Source organism: Notechis scutatus, chromosome 7 (genome assembly GCF_049901735.1).
Source record: "Notechis scutatus isolate UNSWTSFEM ecotype Mainland chromosome 7, rNotScu1.2, whole genome shotgun sequence".
Lineage (NCBI taxonomy): Eukaryota > Metazoa > Chordata > Lepidosauria > Squamata > Elapidae > Notechis > Notechis scutatus.
In genome coordinates, this window is record NC_142015.1 from 14,311,642 (window position 1) to 14,333,782 (window position 22,141).

Consider the following 22,141-nt stretch of genomic DNA (forward strand, 5'->3'; position numbering starts at 1 on the left):
TTCACTGGGGCACAGGAACTGATCAGAATAATCTTTTCTTCTCTTGTAGGATTTAAATAAAGACTGTTGTAACAAACTCAAGGTTATATTTTAAGCCCAGGGCATTTGAGAAAGCCTTCAGCCAAGGTTCAGTTTGATAGCTTTAATTGCCAAGGTTGAGAAACTGATCTAAGAAATCCATGTTCTCTCTCTCTCTCTCTCTCTGCTTGCTCTGTCTGCTTCTGGAATGTCAGTCAGCTCCTGCCCTCTCTTGCCCATCTCATTCTTGCTTTGGATGTACCAGATAGATTTTGATCCTGGATGCTGGGGGAGGGGGGGGCAGCTCTCACTTCCTTTGGTCTGTTTCTGTCTCGCTACCTGGCTCCCTGCAGCTGGAGCAGGCTGAGCGAGCAGGACGTGCTGTTCCACTGTCTGCCTGATGCTCAGCCTGGAAGGGAGCGGGGGGGGGAGGGTAGAGGTGGAAATGCTGTGACACTGGGTCACCCACAGCAGTGGAGAGCTATCCCAATCGCTTTCTCTGCCCAGGAACCAGATTGCTGGAGGAGGGAGGGAGAGAGGGAGCTACACACCCTACCCTTTACAGTTGTGCCAAAGAGAGAAAAAAAGATGAATCTGGCGCACATTTTCACCTTCCTCCTCCTCCTCTTCTCTCCCTCCCTCCCTCTCTCCCTCTCTTTTTTCTCTGTTTCAGTCTCTCACCACAAAATAAACTGCCAAAGTTCTGTTCTTTAAAGTAACGTGATTTGTAAATGTAGTTCAGAGTTAAAATTGTGCTTCTTGGAATTTCCTTTTATTCCTCTATTGTTGCCTATGGCTACAGAAGTTTCCACTGGGCACCTCCTGAACCATCTGTCAGCCTTTCTAATCTGCTTGAGTTTTCAATATTGATTTCCTCTTGAAAAAAGAAGCTGGCATACCACAGATTCAAATGCTGGAATTATCTTGATTTGCAAGAATGTTTCAAGCCCAGTAGGCATTCCTGGAAAAGAAAGATGACAAAGTATTGCAGCCCAGAGAGATGGAAAAAGGCATCTCTCCTGGGGGGAGAAAAGGATTTTAAAAGATTATAGTGAGGTTCTTGGCAGACTAGGAGGTATCAGGGGGCAATTAATCAGTGATTTTAGAGAGCAGTCTGTGTCTACCAGATTTGGAAATAGGCAACCCCTGATAGTTGTGAGCATGATTCTGACATACAGATAATCCTCGGCCTATGACCATCATTGAGTCCAAAAATGTGTTGCTAAGCAAGACATTTGTTAGGTTTTGCCCCATTTTACGACCTTTCTTGCCACAGTTGTTAAGTGAATTACTGCAGTTGTTACATTAATAACATGGCTTTGCTTGTCGGAAGGTCGTAAAAGGTGATCATATGACCCTGGGACAGTGCAATCGTCATAATATGAGTCTGTTGCCAAGCATAAGTATGAAAAACATTAGTGTCACTTTTTCAGTGCAATTGTGACCAGACAGTCACTAAACAAAATGTTGTAAAAAGAGGACTACCTGTACTTTAAGAATTGTACTTCAACTCACAAGATACTAAACTCTTGCAAGGAATCTGTGCCAGAGAGAAAAAGCAAGCATAACCACTTGTCCTGTAGCATCTTTTGATGGGTTTCTTGGGGAATAAGCCTCCATAAATTTTAGCACCGCATTTGCAGATTTTCTCTGGAGAAGTCTCTATCCGCATTTCTTCTGATGAAGTGAAACCTTACCTGGGACTGTCTTAGTTTGCTCTGTGATCTTGAGAGCCTGCAAGTTGCAGCAAAACACAAAATAACAGATAAAGTGTATTCGGGGGGCAAATTCAGCAACAATATATCAGTGCTATTGTTGAAGCAGTTCAGAAGATCCTGAATGATTTAGTTTGCATCCTTTAGAAGTGATTTGCCAATCTCCTTTCCTTCCCACTTGTATAAAAAGTCCTGCTCAAAAAATCCACCAGACTTTAAAATCCTACTAGATCTTAGTTAATAATACCAGAAGCATCCTGCAGTCTTACACTTTCAGACAGAAGAAGGTTCAAGGGAGGATTAGTTTGGGTTCTTTTTATTATACACTCTTGCACACACTCATAAGCATGTGTTACACTAAAATGCTATTTATGAAACAACCATCCTTGTTCCCTAAACTGAAGTTCTTGTTTCTGCCTGCATCTGTTTTTTTCCTGATAAAACCCTAGATTATTTCTCTCAAGAGAAACACCCAAATAAAGTGGGGGAGGAGAACAAATAAAGCTTCATTTAATTTAATTAATGGGAGAGAGTGCCAGACTTTGAATGTGGAGCTGCTAAGGGCTGTGTTATACTTTGGACTCAGATATATTTGTCCCAATTAACTCCCTGTTGATTCTGCCCCTCCTGAGGGAAGGGTGGGGAGGAGAGAGATCTAAGACATTATCTATTGTGAAAAGCATCTTATCGTTTGAGTTAATATGAGATTGCATGTCAGGCTATTTTGCATTAAGATTGGGAATATCTACTCCTGTTACCCAAACTCTGTCAAAACATGCAGGGTTAATTTGAGTTGTGGTTTAGTGTCTGCATTCATTGAGCAGAGAGAACTTCAAAAGGGTAAACTAAAAGAAATCAACCCTGCATGATAGGAAAGTAGGAAACTAAAGTCATGCATGCTAATATTACTTTTATTATGCAATTATAGTCATAGAAACTTGCAAGTCTAAATATGCTTCCCAACTTCCTCCCTTTCTCTTTGTGAGAACTGGAGAAGGTCTTGCTTGGGACATTCGGATTACAGGCCTGTTCCAAACTCAAGTTTCTTTTTATCTGACTGTTGTCTTGGTTGTAACTCTTCCTCCTGTCCCTCAGGTTATTCCTTCTGTCCATTACATGAACACAGTGTCTCCTAGCATGTGCAGAGCGCCACTCTTTCTGTCTGTGAGATAATTACTCATGATTACTCAAACAGAATAAGTGAAGAATTAAATCCCAAAAAGTCAGCTCTCTACTATAATCCAGAGTCACTGAGATTCAGGCAGCATATATTTTGATTAAATTATGATTGGTCATATAGTCAGCCAGATGTTTGGCATTTTGGCATTTTTATCAGCCTATCAAGTCCTTCCCCAGGAGCTGAGATAGGTAGATGTTGTTCTTTGATTGTGTTAAAGTATTGTAAGCTGTTCCCAGTAAAGCTGCTCTTTGCCATTGAGTGATAGTGATTTTGCATATGTGTTCAAGTGGTGCTCAGTTGTTTTGGGATTACATCCAAAGCGCCAATGAGTGTTGGTACTACGTTTCCTTTCTTTTGCCAATTCTTATTATTCATCTAGGAATGGTATTAAGCTGGTGGCCTTCAGAAGGACAAAAGGAAAGTCTCTCCCCCACCCCCTTGTGAGAACAGAAGACTTAAAGGCCTCCATGCTTTGTACTGGTTTTCTGTCAATTTCCACTGAAAATGAGAAAAAGAAAACTTGCTGATCCTTATGAAATTTTTTAAATCTTGTGGTAAATTAAATGGTGTCAGTTCTTTTTAATTACAGTATATATTATCTGAAAAGTTGCAGTCAGTGCAAGGTGAACTGGAAACATGAATTCTGTACTTCAAAACAAATTCAAGTGAACAAATGCTGCTAAGAGAGTATATATACCTGACATGTCATGTTTAAGGGCAACAATAAGCCAGGATCAGTTAGAGTGGTTTGCTATCCACATAACAGGATCCATGCCTCCAGTCTGCTTTTTGTCTTCCTTTGCCCACTGAGATGGATTCTTTGACTTGTCTTCCACATTTGAAGGTATTACAGGTAACCCTCAACTTATAAACCACAATTGGCACATAATTTAAGCTGTTAAGCTAAGTGGTTGTTAAATGAGTTGTGCCTGATTGTATAACCTTTTTTGCCACAGTTCTTAAGTGAATCACATGGTCATTAAGCAAATTTGGCTTCCCCATGGACTTTGCTTGTTGGAAGCCAGCTGGGAAGGTTGCAGATGGTGATCATTTGAACTCAGGACACTGTAACTGTGGTAGTTACATGCCAGTTGCAAACACCAGAAGTTTGATTACATGATCATGAGGAATGCTGTGATGGATATAAGTGTGAGGACCAGTTGTAAGTCACTTTTTCAGTGTCACTATAACTTCAGTCACTAAATGAATGTTTAGTGTACTGTATCAGATATCTACTTTCCCATCAGTTTCTGGTTCTGCTTTTCATAAGATATTTTTTAACCTCCTGCATATCCTTTGGATGGTACCTGGATGATACTCCTTTGGGCTAGGAGAAGGAAAAGGAAGATTAATTTATTAAACAGCTGCTGGGTGGGGAGACAACTTATGTTCCCTCTCCACCCCACCCCCCATGTTTGCACAGCTAGCTAAGACTGCCAATTCATTTTGAAACTACTTGTGGGATGCATACATTTACTTTGTTTTGCAAAAAAACCAAAAAAAATAAGCACTGTTTCTTTATCATGATTGGAAGAGTTTTTTTAAAAAATTGGGTCAACTCAAAGTTTAGGTTTAATTTAAAAGAGGCTTGGATGCAGCTTCCCTCATTGATTTTGCTTGCCAGAAGACAACAGGGAAGGCCGCAAATGGCAATCACATGACCCTGGGATGCAGCAACCTTTATAAATACTTGCCAAGTGTCCAAATTGTGATCATGTGTTTGTGGAAATGGTATGATGGTTGTAAGCTCAAGGATGAGTGGTAAGTCACTTTTTTCAATGCTGTTGTAAGTTTGAACAATCACGAAACGAATGGTTGTAAGTCAAGGACTATCTGTAATGTAAGGCAGCAGTCTCAGTATTATTTTTAAAAGGGGAAGACAGCCTCCCTCAAAAATAGGAAAAATGTATCTTGCCCAAATGCAATATCCCACTGCCTTGTATGGTATCATAGGCTTGCAATTAGATCAAATAAATAATTAGGATAGCCCCACTATTGCAGCCATCTTCTCCCAAAGGACAAGCGTGGTTATCAGCCAACCACATGATTGTCTCTGCAACTTTTAAGAGTGGCTTGTCCATCTCAAGGAGATAAACATGATCATCCATTAACATTCAAAGTTAGTGGGGGATTAAGGAAGAGGAGCTGCTTTTATTTAAAATCAAAATTAATAACTTCACCAGGGATGAAAGAATTACTACTGGGGGCGGGGGGAGGTAGACTCAGAGAATATTTCAAACTTTTGCATACTTTTACAACTTTTACAAGTGTAGGGCTGGCATTCTGTCCCCTATATGAGGTACTTAACCACAGTTTTCGTGGGTTTGTGGTAGTTGTGGTCCTATACCTGAGACAGGCACCAAGATGGCAACTCTATACTGTGTCGTAAAACTGGGAAAATTATCAGAGATGACCTGTTTCTTCTCTCTTCCACTGTGATATAAATATTCATATGTAGAGTTCTTGATGCTGTCTGAGTTTGGTTGCTTGTTTGCGGATGTTTCACTACCTAACTAGGAAACATCATCCGTGTCCATGGATGATGTTACCTAGTTGGGTAACAAAACCATGTCTGCAAACAAAAAGCCAAACTCAAAGATATCCAAGGACTCCACAATTCAACCCTAAATTACATTTATTCTCTCCAGTACTACTGGAGGTATTTATAGCTTCAGTTCCTCTTTCTCCCCTCTTTTTCATTAACTGTTTATGGAAAAGGATCTCTGTAGCTTCCTATGAAAAAAATGGAAAGGTCTCTGGACCTTGGTGCTCTACTCATGTCACCTACGGTGGTGACCCCTAATTGCCTCCCTCTTTTCGTTGCTCTTGCTGTGTTCTCTGCCCTTCCCTTTCACACATTACATGTGTGTTTGTGTATTCCCCTTCTTGGCACACCATCCCACACTGCATTGCAAAAATAACAGTCTTTTTTTCTTTAAATGTACAGAAGAGCAGTTAGAAAACTTGTGGCTAGTCCCAGATGAGGCAATGGCTTTGTCTGAGGGAAATGGGGTTTACAACTGACAGTTGGAAGCTGTCAGATTGTATGTTTTGGTTAGCTGAGAAATGAATCTATTTTTCCTCCTCCTCCCTTGCCCGTTTCCTGCCCACAAGCAAAACTTTCTTCCAAGCTGCTATCAGATGTTTTATGGGGAAGGGTCCCACCTTCCTCAGCCCCCCACGGTCCTCTGCAAGCATTGACCTTCAATTCACAAAACCTCTAGTCTTGCTGGTTATAGATTATGGGAACTGAAGGTCACCATATCTGCAGGGCAATGTTTTTGGAAAAAACCACATGAGACTTAAGTCCTTTCTTTTTTCACTCTACATATCTCAGTGGGAGTCTTTTTCTTTTCTGTCTGACACTCTGCCATCTTTTAGTAGCTAATTCATTTTGGGGTTACGCATGATTTCCTTCTGAAGAAGCTGTCCCAGTTAATAAAGTTTATGTATGCGTGTGTGTTCATTGTTCAGAGTCTACTAGCAATATATAGAGCAGAGGATCTGTTGCAAGAACAGGAGAAGAATATATTTAGTTACACCAAATCTTATTTTCTTAGGCTCAACGTGCTTTGATTAGGATGCAGCAAGATAAATAAATAACCAATAGTTTTCGAAATAGTTAATAAGAACAATAAGGAATCACCAGTAATGGGAAGAGAAAGCCAGAAGTGTGAACCATTCCAGAAGCAAAACATATCCTTGTTTAAACCTGTTGTCCCAGCTGAGCAGAGGTATACAGGCAAAGGAGGATGGCCTGCTTGCTGTCACCTAACATGAAAATGCCCCTTTTTCTTTCTCCTGCCCTTGTTGAAAAGAATACTGACAAGTAGTACTTTACTGCAGCAGTGGGCAACTATTGCCATTTTATGACCTGTGAACTTCAACTCCCAGAATTCCTGAGCCAGCATGAACAAGGATGGCTGCATTTACATTCTACTGAATGTATATTTTCCAAAATAATGTCCTTGAGATGTGTTAACTTCATGGACATGAAGGATTGGGGGAAATGAGCCATGTGGTATGCTGGGGCTTTCTCCTTTTTCTGTTGGTCTTCCCCACCTAGCCATTATTCTCTGAAATGATTACTAAAATGCATGCAATAGGGAAATTATAGGAAGACTGTTTCAAAGTAAGGTGTCCAACCTTGGCAACTTTAAGACTTGTGAACTTCAATTCCCAGAATTCCAGAGCCACCATGGTTAGTTAAAGTCTCCAGGTCATAAAGGGGCCACAATTGCCCTCTCCTGCTTTATGGCATGTTGCCAAGGCTTCTGTGTGCCTTTGTAATGGATAGTAACACTGATCTAGGAAACTGCAGTCATTTCAAACAGGCATCTACCATCCTTGTAGCATCAGCACCGGATTGCAGTTCAGTGGATTAGTTACGTTAAAGGGGAATATACAAGTAATAGCACTGTAGCAATATTACTTAGACTTTTATACTGTTTCATAGTGCTTTACAGCCTTCTCTGAGCAGTTTACAACATCCCTTTATTGCCCCCCAAAATCTGGGTCCTCATTTTACCAACCTTGGAAGGATGGAAGGCTGAGTCAACTTTGAGCCAGTCAGGATTGAACCTCTGATGGTTAGCATAATTAGCTTGCAATACTACATTCTAACCACTGCACCACCACGACTCCTGTAATCCTGAATTTACAACCACAATTGGGACCAGAATTTTCATTGCTAAGCAAGGCAGATCATGCCTGATTTTATAATATTTGTTGCCACAGTTGTTAAGTGAATCTCTGCTGTTGTTAAATGAATTGTATGGTCATTAAGTGAATACAGCTTCCCTGTTGACTTTGCTGGTCAGAAACCAACTGAGATGGTCTCAAATAGCAATCACATGATCCCAGGACACTATAACCATCGCAAATGCAAGCCTGTTGCCAAAAGTTTGATCATCTGACTGTGGGGATGCTGTGATGATTGTAAGTCTGAGGACCAGTCATAAGTCACTTAGTGCTGTTGTAACTTTGAACATTTCCTAAACCAATTGTTGTAAGTTGAGGATTACTTGTACTTCTTGACAAGCACCATGGTCCTTGTTCCACCAGGCACACTAAGGTTGTTAAAATTAATAGAAATATATTTTTCCTTAACCATCAACCTGTTAAAAAGGCAGTCCTGAACAAAACTGGCTGAAGTGGAGTCACTACAGAAGAAATGGTTTGTTTTAATTTAGTTTAGTTTAGTTTTAGTTTACTTTATTGTCATTGCACCTCGTACAATGAAATTAAATACTATCTTCAGTGTACATTATGACTATGAAAATAAACACAAACACACATCCTTCACATTGAATTGAAAACCTCTGATATTGCATTAATATTCAGACCTTGTTAAGAATTGTGTTCCCCTTTTTTTACTGACAAACTGATCTTTGATTTACATGCAATGAGACATCAGTGGGAGCTGATCAGTGTATTAATGAGACTCGCTCAACCAAAAAAGTCCTACAGCCTTACCTTGTTCTAAAAGAGCAAGGAGAAATCTTTTATCCAGAATGTGTTTCTGTTCTATTCTTTCTACCTTCTGCTCCACAACATCATGATTTTTTGGGAGGATGTTTTTGTTCCTTTCCTCTCAAGATGAAAAAGCCAATAACTAAAATGACTGAATAAAAAAAACCTAAATATCCTAGGGGAAAGAGAATTGATGTGCTCATACATAATGTGTGATCTTAGGGAGACATGCAGATTATTTAAGCATCCAAGTTCCATGTGTTTCCTCAATAACTCGTCCATCAAAATTTGACTTTAATATGAGGTTTGAACTTCCCTTTTATCAGTTTGAAGCTATGTCCCATGCTCTTGATTTCTGCTTAATATTGAAAACATTGCCCTCTAGAACCTTATTCACACAATTTAGTGGCATAGTGATTAGAATGCAGTATTGCAGGATGAATCTGCCGACTTCCAGCAGTTTGATCCTGACCGACTCAAGGTTGACTTGGCCTTCTATCCTTCCAAGGTTAGTGAAATGAGGACCCAGATTGTTGGGGACTAGATGCTGACTCTGGAAACCACTTAGAGGTCTCTGGTCTACGACTGTAATAAAATGAATTAAAACCACTTAGAGAGGGCTGTAAAGCACTGTAAAGCGGTATATAAGTGGCATTGCTATTGCTATTTTGCATGGGATGAATAATGGGAAGAAGAGGGGGTGGCATTTCTCTCCTTAAATTTTTCTTTTTACAATTTTACTCTTGAACAGCGGGAGGGCAGGGAGGAGGGGTTGGAAATAGGGTTTCCTACTGTTCCTCCCAAAGCTAAGAGGAATTAATTAGATCTGCCTGGGCATGTTTGCTTTACTATTCTTACTATGTCATTCCCACTATCTAGACAATCTGGGATGATGGGAAAAAAATAGCAGAAGAAAGAGATGCCTGGTTCCTAGAGTCTCGTCAAGCAGATTGGGTTTACTCTAGATCCTCCTCCTCCTCCCCCCAAGTATCTTCTCTGTTTCTAACATATCAAACAACTGTTAGCTTCCTATGTAAAGGTAAGGTCCCTTATATCCCGTGAAATCACTGTTTTATCCTGACCTACCATCCCCACCACCTGAATGTTGGGGCGGCTCTCTTTCTGCAGCCATACAGACTTTGCTTCACAAGATGCTCTGACCCATGGGTAGCTTACAAACAGTTTGTTGTCTACATCCAAATGGCTAGGTTTGCACTTTAGCTTGTTTAGATTAACAGAATTAGAAGGTACCTTGTAGGTCATCTAGTCCAACCCCTGCCCAGCAGACTAACAGTTCTGACAGATGGCAGTCTGTCCAATGTCTTCTTGAAAGCCTCCCATGATGAAGCCCACAACTTCCGAAGGCAACTTTTGTTCCATTGATTGTTCTCACTGTCAAGAAAATTTCTCCTTATTTCTAGGTTGAATCTCTCTTTGATCAGTTTCCATCCATTATTCCTTGTTGGGCCTTTGGCTGCCTTGGAAAATAGCTTGACCCCTTCTCCTCTCTGTGGCAGCCCCTCAGATATTGGAAGGCTGCTATCATGTCTCCCCTGGTCCTTCTCTTCACTAGACTAGCCATACCTAGTTCCTGTAACCGTTCTTCATATGTTTTAGTCTCCAGTCCCCTAAACTTGCACATGCTAAATCATCATCAGACCAAACTGACCTCATGAAGGCTGGGCATTAGCTGCTATTTTTAATGATAGAACAGTCAACTTGTGGTTCTCTGGAAGTTTCTGCACCCAAGATCCCTCACCAGTGACCATGTTATTTAGCCAGCACTGCTGGAGATACAGTTCAGCATCATCTACGTATGGAAAACAGGTTGAAAATCTTGACTGTTGAGAGGACAAAACTGCTTGCGGTCTCCCTCTCTAGTATCATCTTCTGTTTGGTGTGATAACAAGCAATATGTTGGCACTTTCAGGTTCCAACGGCCAGATAGATGCTCAGGTAGAATGATGCATGTGTATTCTTGAGTGGCTCCAGAAGCTGTGGGAAACACAGAGTTAATCTGGTGTAACTAGGCCAGCTCGACAGCTTGCTCTTGCCAGGACCTTGTTTTGCCATATCTGGGCAGTACGCCAAGTTCCTTCTGGCCGCTGTATAAAGTTGACGTAATCAGAGCCGAAAGCCTCTGCTAAACAAATGGGGCCACTTCTCCGCAGGAAAACTAAGGGGGTAGAGCCACAGACAAATCATTGTGGAAGAGAAGGCACGAGAGGTGTGCACTTGGCTTCTACCTGCACGGCCTAGAAATTAAATATGGCATCTTGGAAAGGGGTGGGGAGACTTTTGCTGCTCCAGAACAAAAGAGCTCAAAGTCATTGGGTTGACAGGGTGCCAGCTCTGCCACCCACTCCTAGCCTTGACTCTGTTGGAGAAGAAGAGGGTATCTGAGGACACATGGGGAACCACGGAGGGAGGCCCTATCATCAAGGCCAAGAGAGCATATGTTTTGGGAGAGGAGCTCTATATATTGGCATGTGTCTTTGGCAGTCTGCTTCACCTAGTCACCTTAGTTTGGAGAAGTTGCCACTTGAGGGGCCAGTCATAAATTATAAGCAAGGGTGTTGACCTTGGAGGAAGAAAAGCTCAAGTATCTTCATTTGGGCACTTTGGCCTGGTCTCCAACTTTCTCAGTCCCACCTTCTTTGCAAGTGTGCTGAGAAGATAAAACGGATGGGGGGAGAAGGCTTGTCCTCTGGACTACAACAAATGACATGGTTTGGCTACCTCATGCACCTAATTGCTTGTCTTGGAACCCTGGGTAGATGCTGCCCATTCATTCATCGCAGTGTTTTCCAACCTGGACAGCTTCCAGAAATATGGGTATGGACCCCAAGTCCCAGAATTTCCGACCAGCATGGGAATTGCAGAAGACCACATTTCTGGAAGCTTCTCTGGTTGGGAAATACAGTGCATAATTCTAGGACGGACAGTGTGACTTTGAATAAGAAACTTCCTGTCTTTCTGTGCAGCTGCTAATGTCTTGCTTCCTGCCTGCTTCCCTCTAGTCTTATCTGCTGCTGTGAATCTGAGAGGCAGTGACCGGTCTCCCTGTGTGGCCTTGGATCCTGCACCCAGCCCCTTCACCTCCCTGTAGCCAATGACCCCCATGAACCCAATGAAACCATCGCTCCCTCCCACCCCGCATGGGTGAGTATGATACAGCTTGCCTCCTCTATCAGCTTTACACATGCCTCTTTTCATCTGACCCTGGAGGTTTGCTGTTCGGTAACTCTTGTAATGTGGGCACAGGGCTCAGCATCCTGATCTCTTTCCTTTTGCTAATGTCTCCAGCCCTGAGGGTTGCAAAAAGGCTGGAAATACAATGGAGCCCTTGGGTGGAATGCAGAGTTTCCCATCCCTGAGTGTCCAGCAATTCTTGTTTCCCTTTTGGAAATTACCACCTAATAAAAGGAAGGGGGACATGCAGTCCTTGAATTACAGCCACAGTTGGAACTGGAATTGCTATTGTTAAGCAGTCAGGCCCAATTTTACAGTTGTTAAGCAAATCATGCAGTTGTTAAGCGAATCTGGCTTTCCACCTTTGACTTTTGCTTGTTGGAAGTCAGCTGAGAAAGTCACCAATGGTGATCATGTGACCCCAGGAGGCTGCAACTATGGTAAATACACGTCAATTGCCAAGCACTTAAATTTTGATCACATGACTCTGGTAGTGCTGCAGTGGTTGTAAGAGAACTGGGTGAAGTCATTGTAACTTCACGCAGCGGCTAAATGAAGGGTTGTAAGTTGAGGACTACCTCCAAGATGCACTTTCAGTTGGCCATTAAGGTCATTAGCAGTGTCGTAGAGTCAGGATAAACCAGAATCTGTTGCAGTTCCTTGAATTTTTGGGATGAGGGAAGGCTGCTTTAAGCTGCAGACTGCATACTTCAAGGTACAGAAAGGTGACCATAAAATGGGCAGATGGCAAAATAAGGTGAGTGACCACTGCTTATCTCCTAGGAACTGCCCATCCTTACTTATGAATCCTAAGGTTCCTCTCCTCCGTAGGGTTTAAAGGCTGCACTGTAGAAAGCCCGTAAGTGCACCAAAAGTTTGGGAAAACCACATCCCATCAAAACTGGAGCTTTCCCCTGCAATTTTGCTGTCTTCCTCATGCCTGGAATTTGCTGAAAACAAGAGACTTCATTTTATGAACATGACCCATAAGTACCTAGCAATCCTATTTTTTTAATTTGCTCAGGATGGCTTGCTTGCTGTTTCCTCGTATCCAGTTGCAAATACCACCCCCGTTTCCCCCTGTGCCCCTTCGCTGAACACTTCCCCAGAGGTTCCTAATTGCTGGCATGGCACCTCAGCCGTGTATTGTTTTGTTTTCCTTTCTAGTGATGGTTCATATGCCTACGAGTCAATTCCTTGGCAACAGACTACCAATCAGCCTGCAGGATCTCTCTCGGTGGTAACCACTGTTTGGGGCGTCAGCAACACATCCCAAAGCCAGGTACCCTTTGCAGCCTTCAAAAGGTGGGGGGAGAGGACGGTGGATGGATGGGTGGGGGGTGGATATGGGATTCCCCCTGTTCAACCCCCTGTCAAATTTTGCTGAAGCAAGACCCTGGAACAGGTGTCCCTAGGCCATTCTTTTTACAGGGGGTGGATCAGAGAATTTATTTTTACTTAAAATTGTATTTGAGCTGCCCTTAAAAGTCCCCTTTCAAGCTTCATGCAACTCTGTGCAGCAATACATGGAAACAACAATATCAAACTAGCAATTATCACTAAAGCCAGTTGCCCAGAAATACAATTCATAAAAGCCTCGACTGAGAAAAAGGTGAGTTTTTACAACCCAAGTCTTCTTTCTTTCCAAGGGAGGTATTTTTCCCCCATAAACATCCTTTTTCTCAAAAAGGCACCTCCAGTCATGCAGGAAAAGAGGGCGGTGAAAGGGACTACCCCATCTCTGCTGAAAGGAGACCAGAAACGAGTCATCTACATGAAAAAAATTCCCAGTGGACCCTTCTGCCACCCCTGTTCCAGTTTGATCCATGAAGTTTCACATTAGCAGAGAGAGCTACCAAGAATCACACAAGGGCCTTTCCCTGCCAAGCCCCATCCCACCCCAATTCCTGATACAAAACAGGTAGAAAAAAAAAAAAAGATGAAGTTTACTTCCAGGTCTAGTACCAGTCTTTCCACATAAATATTTTATTTTTGTTTATCTGAAACTCATCTACTAGCTTGAGGTGTCTATCTTCTGGTACATTTCAATCTTCAACTGTTTTGCAAGGAACGAGGCCATACTATGCAAAGTGAAAGTTTCCAAAGGAAGTAGCTATGTTAATTTGTTACAGTAAAGGAAAACGACACAGAGAGGCATTTAGCATTTTACACTAATTAGTTTTCACAGCTTCATTTTGGTAAAGCCAGAAGCTCAATCCACAAAACAAACTGAAAACATTTGTGGCTTAAGAGGAGACAAAATTATTTGTTTATAAAAGTGAGCTTAAAGGCAAGCAAGCAATATGTAAAATGAGCCACATGTAATTCAGCTATGTACCCTGCATATTTAACAACTTAAATTAATAACACAATTCTAAACGTTCAGTGGGTCTCCTTCACTCTTAAAAGTAGTTAAAATTGCCACAGTGAATGTGCTTTCCTGGGAAATGAGTTTCTTCAAATTCATTTGGGACCTGTGTCTGAACAGGCCTGAGTTGAATGTTGAGTCAACATCATTTATTAAACGTATATTCTACTTTTTCTCCAGAAACATAAAGCTGTATTTTAATACCTCTTCCTTCCATTTTTCCTACAACAAGGCTGTGAAGTAGACTAGTTGTGAGATAATGTCTGGGCTAAAGTCCTGCAGTGAACTGAGAATGGATTTAACCCGACACCTTAATTTATATTACCCTGATTCTTTTTCTGACATCTGCTGGTGAGATATTACATTGACCAGGAATTGCCAAATATTCTCAACTGAAGTCTCATCTGTTGAGGAAGAGATATTGGACTTTTCACGAGCAACACAACAGCCTCTTTCATCTTTGAGGCCTTTCAGGGAAGAAAAAGTCTTGTTTGCTTGAAGCACATTTGCTTTCGTTTGGTCTCTTTAAATGGATTTGGATCTCAGAATTACCTGAAACTCATCTGATTTAAAATGGAAGGAATTCTGAGAAATAAAATTCGTAAAAATCAGAGTAATATAAATTAAGGTGTTGGGTTAAGCCCAATGAAGTTCTTCTGAAAAAAGTCAGGAAGCACAACCTTCCTGACAGTCTTTCTAGTTGTTTTCTCGACTCCTCGCTTCACTGATAATTTAACTTAGCAATAGCAGATATGTTATTTATTCCAGATTAAATAGCCTGAGCAGATTCCAAAGTTTGAGGGTTGGAAGACACATTGGCAATAAGGTATCAGGCTAAGATGGGCCTTCCCTAATTTTTTCTCTGCCCTATAAATTTTATATGGTTTTTAAAAGCTAAAAGAAGCTCCCCGTTTCCCCCTCACCATTCCCCCATACATATCATACTTTTAGGGGTTGCAAGCCTGAATTTACTTAGTCTACAAAGAAATGAAGGAGAAATCCAGTTCACCTCTGATGCTTTTTGCAGCAAGTTGCTGAGATTCTCTAAGAAAAATAATGGTCAGTCATTCTCATACATCTTGGTCTTGATAGATGCATTATGCAGAAGAAGCTGCTAGGACTGGATGTAAACTCAGTTCAGATACAAAATAAATTTCTGGACTTAGAGCGTGCGTGGAAACACCTGATTTTTAAAATATCTGGATTCTGACTTCCTATCTCATACCTCTCCACATCTTGCTTGACCACAAGTAGATCCTTGCATTGCTGATCTAACTGAATTCTCTCTCCTCCCTTGATCTTTTGCAGGTTTTTGGAAATCCCATGGGTCCTGGAGGAAACACCGCTGGCAATCCCATGATGCCCAGCGTGGCCAGCAGTGGCTCTGGCATGAACTCACCACAATTTATGGGACAGCAGCCTTTCCCTGAGGGTTCCACAGGCAAAGGTTACGTGCAACCTGGGATGTACAGCCGCAGTTCATACCCTGGAGGGCCAGGCTTCACCACAAGGTAGGTCCTAGTTGGCAAGTTGGATCAGCAGGTGTGGCGCCTTTGATGGGAAATTATTAACAAATTGTTAATTTGTTGAAACAATCACAGTGAGCAGAAGTTACACAATACATGAAGCCCCAAGCCTGTCCTGGATGAGTTACACAACAGTGAATTGTTCACAAGCAAATATATGACCTCCATATCATGATATCCTGCTAGGATTTCACCTGGTTGATTGTTTTTGGAACTACTAGTGTGCAATCAGCTAAACAAGTGATTGTGCATTGAACCAAGAGAGATGGTTCATTGGTGGCATTTCTGTCTGCCCATGGTGATTTTCACTGAGCTATTGATTACCCATTGTATTTTATTTCTTTGTTTGGTACTCACTTCAAAACTGATAGTCTTCTTGAAGGCAGTAAATTTGGTTATAATCTGAAAAGATAAACAGTCACTAGCAAACAAACTGAAAGAGACTTCTCAGAAGGTCACCTGTGTATGTCTACAAGTGAGAAAGATCTCCCAGGGAAGTTTCTCATATCTCATCCTCTCTCCTGCATCTGCCACCTTAGCTCCAATCAGCATTTTTCAACATCAGCAGCTTAGTTAAAACAGGGGGCAGTGCTTTGCCTACCTAGGAATTAATCCTCCTCAACAACAGGACTTACTTTTGAACAAAATTACATAGCAGTCCATTGTTGATTAAACACTCACCCATTAGCCCATTTAATGATTGTCATATCTGGGGCTCAGAAGAAACTTCTCCCTGCTTTTCTCATTCATATATGGCAGAAGATGGCCTTCTTCAGTTCGGCTCATTGGAGCCACACACTCTTTATTTGAGTTTTCTTGTTTTACATTTCTAAGCTGCCCTGCCTCAATAAAGCCAGAGAATGAAATTCCCAATTGCTTTTCAGAATTTAATATTGTCCACTACACATGCTCAATGACTGCTTAACCGTGTCTATAAAAATTGTCCTACCCTAAAGCCAGAGTTCTGTGGTATTCTGGAAATAATTTCCAGCCTTCATAATTTGACAAATACCTGTAGTGCAGCCTTCAAAAATTACTTTTGATGTACCCTGGTTATGGCATAGACTTGGCTTAAGGATTCCTGGAGGACACGCCATTCCATGCAGTTCCAAGTGCAGTGGTACCTTGGCATTCATTGTTAATGGGTTCTGGGAGGCACAATGAGTACTAGAAATGATTAGTGCCAAACAAACCACGTGACTAAGGTGTGACCCCTTGTTTTGGCTGGAAAGGATAGCAAGTCATGAGGTATCCGATACCGACAAGTTCCAGGTTGTGCACCAAGTACCAAACAAACAATAAGTTTTGGGACAACATTTTTGCACCAAAATGGATCAAGTACCAAATTCAGCAATTTTTAGAGTACCGAGGTACCCCTGCATTTGTTTTCCTGTGGCTTGTCGGTGTGATTTCTGACAGACCATGAATTCACAGAGCTTAGGGGCAGAACATAGGAGAGTACTAAGGTTAAGCAAATTGACGCTTCCTTGGAGGAGTTGCAGTGATAGTTCCTGCTGGACAGTTCAAACTGAATCCACACATTTTTTTTGTAAATTTATTTTATTTTATTTAAGGTACATACAATTCATCTTCCATTTAATGGTGTGTCATCTGGGTACAAATATCTTGTGCAATAACAATTAAAATTTACATCCATGTTCATTACTTTGGTATTAATTATCTATTCTCTATCTTATTTTTATCTTAATATACATAATATCTCTATTACTATAACACTCCTCTTCTTAGCATGTTTAATTCTATAAACTTATTTTCACTAATCTATTAGCTATTTCTAGCTTTCATATTTTCTCTCTAGCCATCGATAAAATAGTTCCCATATCTTATAATATTCAGTTGGCTCCTTTTTAATTGCAAGTGTTAATCTATTCATTTCTGCACATTCTAATATTTTTCTAATCACATTTTTATCAGTAGAAATCTCTGCTTTTCCAATTTTGAGAAAACACAATTCTAGCTACAGTTAATACATGGACAATCAAATATACTTTCTCTTCACTGTACATTTCAGATAAGATCCTCAACAGGAATATTTCAGGTTTTAAGTCAATATGCTGTTGTATCATCTTTTCCCACCATGTATGTATTTTTGTCCGATATTTTTAGCTTCTACACATGACCCAGGTGTTCGTTGGCATTTCCAACATTTAGCTGATTTATCTTTAAACATCCTTGCCAATCTCACCAGTGCTAAATGCTGTCTATAAAACATCTTATACAAGTTTTCTTTAAATGCAGTTGACATTGTTAACTTATAATTGCTATCCCACAACTTCTGCCATTTATCTAATTCTATTGTATAACCAATTTTTTTGCCCATGCTATCATTGTCTCCTTCACTTGTTCCTCTTCCAATTTAATGCCCAACAGGTAGTTATACAATTTTTTATCAACCTTTCTTCTGTTCCAGTTAGTATCTTATCCAGTTCTGTCAATTCTGTATAGAAACCATATAATTTTACATCTTTTTCATATCTAGATTGTATTTGCATGTGTGAATACCAAACCATTTCGATCCCTTGCTCATCCAGTTCTTGTTTAGATTTGAGCTCACCCTTTTCATTCAAAATATATTTGTATCTGACCACATTTCCCATATTAAAAACATTTGGGTGAATAAGTACTTTCATTGTTGAAAGCCAAACTGGTATTTTCAAATAGTGCCGTTCTCTGATTTTCTCCCATACTAACAATAAAGCATTTCTTATATAGTGTCTTTGAAAGTAACCATGTATCTGAATACACACATTGAACTAAGTCATAACATGATTTGCTCTCTTGCATTTAAATGTGTTGGGTGAACTCTGCCATTTCGATTTGTAAACCTGAGTTTGTGTGGCTAAGCAAACCATGGGTTAGTGGGAACCTACTCTGAGAATCTCCCTTACTACTCCCCTCTGTCTGTCTCTCTTGGGAAAAAAGGTCATTTTCTTCTTTCCCTGGAATCCTAAAATAGTTGCAACATTCCTTCTTTAACGTTTCCATATAATTAGTGAATCAACCCCATGTGCCAGGAGGAGAGTCACCAGAGAGATAGGAAGAGATGAGTTTGTTTGTAATTGTACCCAGAGTCAGCCCCTTTCTGCTATTCCTGGTGCCAATTCGGTGGGAGAAAGGCTGTGTATGTGTTATGGCCATCTCATAGTCACAGGTCTGCTTAACTAATATCCCAGATGTTTTACTTGTACATCGTCACCTTTCCTTGCCTCAATGGGCACCTCAGCTCCTTCCACTGCATGGAAGCTGAAGATACCATGGGGATTCTTATGGTATCTCCAAAACATTTTATCAAGATGTAGACATTCAGCCTGTCATTAGCATCTGAGGAATTGGGTTTGACAACCAGCACCTGGGAGCCTAGAAAGAAGCATGCTTTCTCTGTCTCTCCCTTTTTAATGATGAGCATCCCACATCTTAATTATATTTCTTGATTTCCTATGATCTTTTACTTGCTCCATGCATGCATACCTGTTCAACTACATTGCAAAACAACAAAAGAAGTTATCCCAATGTTTGCCATTATAATTTGGACAGGAATCTCAGAAGCTGAGAGCGATGTAGTTTATGACCAATAGTATTTAAGATTAAAATATTCATAGCCAGTGTCTTTAAAAAACAGGACTCAATGTAGCCCTTCTCTCTGTTCCATTCACATTTCTTAAATGTCACAATTCCTGTACTTGTTTTTCCTCCATTTAGCAGCAGTTCTGAGATCTCTTAATTCAGGGATCTCCAGCCCCCGGTCTGCGGTCTGCAGCATGCCAGCAACCGGGCTACAAGTGAAGCCCCATCTGCAGATGCAGGTAGCATGCAAAACCATGTCCCCTCTGGTCTGCAGAGAAACCTTTCTTCATGGAACTGGTCCCTGGTACTCAAAAGGACTTCCAACACTAGATTGTGGCCACCATTAGAGTGTACAGAACATATGCCACCTGTCTATAAACCCTGTCTTTTCTCCAGTTATGCAGGGAGCCCAAATGGCCCAGGGGGAATGGGCATTCCTTCTCATACTGGGAGACCCCCGGCAGACTTCACCCAAGCAGCCGCTGCAGCTGCTGTAGCAGCTGCAGCAGCCACGGCCACGGCCACAGCCACAGCCACAGTTGCTGCCTTGCAAGAAAAGCAGAGCCAGGAGTTGAGTCAGTATGGAGCGGTAAGCTGAGCATGTTTGTTTAATGTGGGATAAGGGTGATGGAAAGTGCTAACCAGATGGCGGAAGAGATGCATGATGGGAGAGCTGTGCCATCTATTTATATTTTGTGATAACAAGTCCAAGAGGCAGGATTATGAAACATTCAGTAGCACCTTCCCAGAGATGGTGCCACTTCAGAAAGCCAAGGAATCACATGCAGTCAGTCCACAAGTTACAGGTTGTCCACTCCTAGAATACCGGATGTGGATATACTCTCTCCTCCTCTTTCTGTTCTTCAACCCAAAACATGGGTTGAAGTCAAAGAATGAAATTGTGTGAATAATACAGGGCAGCAGGGCTGTGTGTTTTTGGAAGTAACTAAGGAGTTCCATAAACAATGATCAGAATAAGAGTTGGAAGGGACCTTGGAGGTCTTCTAGTCCAACCCCCTGGCTCAAGCAAAACGCCTATACCATTCCAGACAAGTGACTGTCCAGTTTCTTCTTTAAAGGTTAAAATGACAGAGCACTCACAACTTTAGAAGGCAAATTATGAGGTAGATTTATTCTCTTTTGCTGCAGAGATAGCCACAGAGGTAAAAGCCATGGAGACAGGAATTATATAGAAGGAAATTTCATTTGACATATCCATAGAGAGGTGTTCAATCAAGAGATGATATTCCCTCTCATGCTTAGAAATCAGGTCTTCCTGCTCATCTGCAAGGAATCTGGGATCACAGCATAGTGACCAAGATGACCTGCAAACTTTCTATATGGTTCCTTGTGATAATCTAAAACTGGCTGCACTGTTCAAGTATAAAGTCTTCCAGTTCATTGTTTATTGTTACTGCTGGCTACACTACATCTCAAAGTAGTTCTCCTTGGCTTTTATTTGGCTTTCTCTTCCTTTATTGAAATGCCAGGGATCTTCTGTGTACAAGTAGACACAATGTCATTCTTTGGATCTAGTCTTCAGCAGCAGCTTCAGATAATGGACTGTGCACATAACGGGAAGACAGTGGTCTATCAATGCTAGCACAGCCGATGTAGAAAAATGAATAAATCCTGGTAGTCAGAATACACAAATAAGGGAGGGGTCATTCACTTTTTGGCCCCAAATCTATGCATCAAAATGAGGCGTCTGAAATTGTTCACTGAGAAATGAGCACAGTTAACTTTACAAGGTCTTAGAGTTGAAATAATTTTGAGCCAAAGTGAGGAACCTGCAAATGAAAGTGCTATGGCTTACAGTTGATGTGCCATTTCGTGTCTGTCTGGTGCTAAAATGCCAGCTGGATTGAATAGAAACATTAGAATTGTGACTACTATAACATCCAGTAGTTGATCCTACAAACCCATTTCCCTAAGGTCTGGCTTTGTGTCAAATCCTATTTAACTTCTTTCCCTTTTTTTTCTGGAGATGGGTGCTGCGCAGCCTTTCAACAATCAATTCCTCCCTCATTCGGGACCTCGAGGACCAACTGTACCTCCTGGGATGAATCCAGCCAGCATGTTGAACGCCTCTGGGATGTCACCCATGAACATGAACACAGCAAGGACTCCTGCAATGAGCGCCCTGTATGCTGGGCAGAGGATGCCACAACATGGCTACCCTACTCCACCACAAGGCCAGCAGATACCCCGGCAAAATGTCAAGAGAACTTATTCCAGTGAGGTGTGTATCAAAGGTGGAAGGGTTTTGAAGCTCAAGTTTTGGAGCCTTAGGTTATAGCTTGAGTCCTTTGCCAAGGAGTGTCAGTCTTGCCCATCTGAGTATCATTCCATTGTGCTGCAGCTATAATTCTAGAATTTCCAACCAACAGGACCTTTGGTGTCTGGGCATATAATTCCATTATGCCCAGTGTGAGAGGACAGGAGGGGGTGGTTGTGTTTGAGAAAGTAAAATAGCTGAAGCAACCTAAGACAAATAGAAGAGTTATTCACAAAAAGAAGTAGTGAAGGAATAGGAGTTACACTAGAATTAAGAAAGAGTGGTGTAGTAAACAGTGAGTACTAGCTTTTGAGGACTTGTGGGTGTGTTGCCTAGAGACCAGGTCACAGAGTGCAGATTTTGCAGAAACTAGTCGACGTCCTACATCCAACTACAAGAACTCAGTCTAAGGAAAAGGAGAGGATAAAGCAGAAACAGGAAGGGAAGGAACCTGGGATTCTTCCTACCCAAAACTACAGTAGACCACGACTTGCAACAATTCATTTAGTGACTGTTCAAAGTTATAAGGGCTCTGAAAAAAATGACATGACCATTTTTCACAGTTACGACCTTTGCAGCATCCCCATGATCATGTGATCAACATTCAGACATTTGGCAACTGACTCATATTTATGACGGCGGCTGTGTCCTGGGATCATGTGATCCCCTTTTGCAAACTTCTGGCAAGCAAAGTCAATGGGGAAGCCAGATTCACTTAACAACCATGTTACTAATGTAACAACTGCATGATTCAATTAACAACTGTGGCAAGAAAGGTCATAAAATGGGGCAAAACTCACTTAACAA

At 41.3% G+C, this 22,141-nt stretch overlaps 1 protein-coding gene and 1 long non-coding RNA gene across 2 annotated transcripts in view; both read left to right on the forward strand.

Annotated features, from left to right (window-relative positions):
* Positions 1 to 4,075, forward strand: part of LOC148130036 (uncharacterized) — a 43,557-nt gene extending 39,482 nt beyond the window's left edge. The window contains exon 4 of the long non-coding RNA XR_015750309.1: positions 3,870 to 4,075. This is a non-coding gene — a long non-coding RNA (uncharacterized LOC148130036). The remainder of the gene's footprint in view (positions 1 to 3,869) is intronic.
* Positions 4,076 to 11,403: 7,328 nt separating this feature from the next.
* The window catches only part of ZMIZ2 (zinc finger MIZ-type containing 2), a 35,232-nt gene continuing 24,494 nt past the window's right edge, over positions 11,404 to 22,141 (forward strand). Inside the window, exons 1-5 of the mRNA XM_087969676.1 lie at positions 11,404 to 11,547; positions 12,745 to 12,859; positions 15,254 to 15,456; positions 19,453 to 19,645; positions 21,044 to 21,298. Coding sequence (XP_087825802.1) covers positions 11,498 to 11,547; positions 12,745 to 12,859; positions 15,254 to 15,456; positions 19,453 to 19,645; positions 21,044 to 21,298 — 816 coding nt within the window. The 5' untranslated portion in view covers positions 11,404 to 11,497. The remainder of the gene's footprint in view (positions 11,548 to 12,744; positions 12,860 to 15,253; positions 15,457 to 19,452; positions 19,646 to 21,043; positions 21,299 to 22,141) is intronic.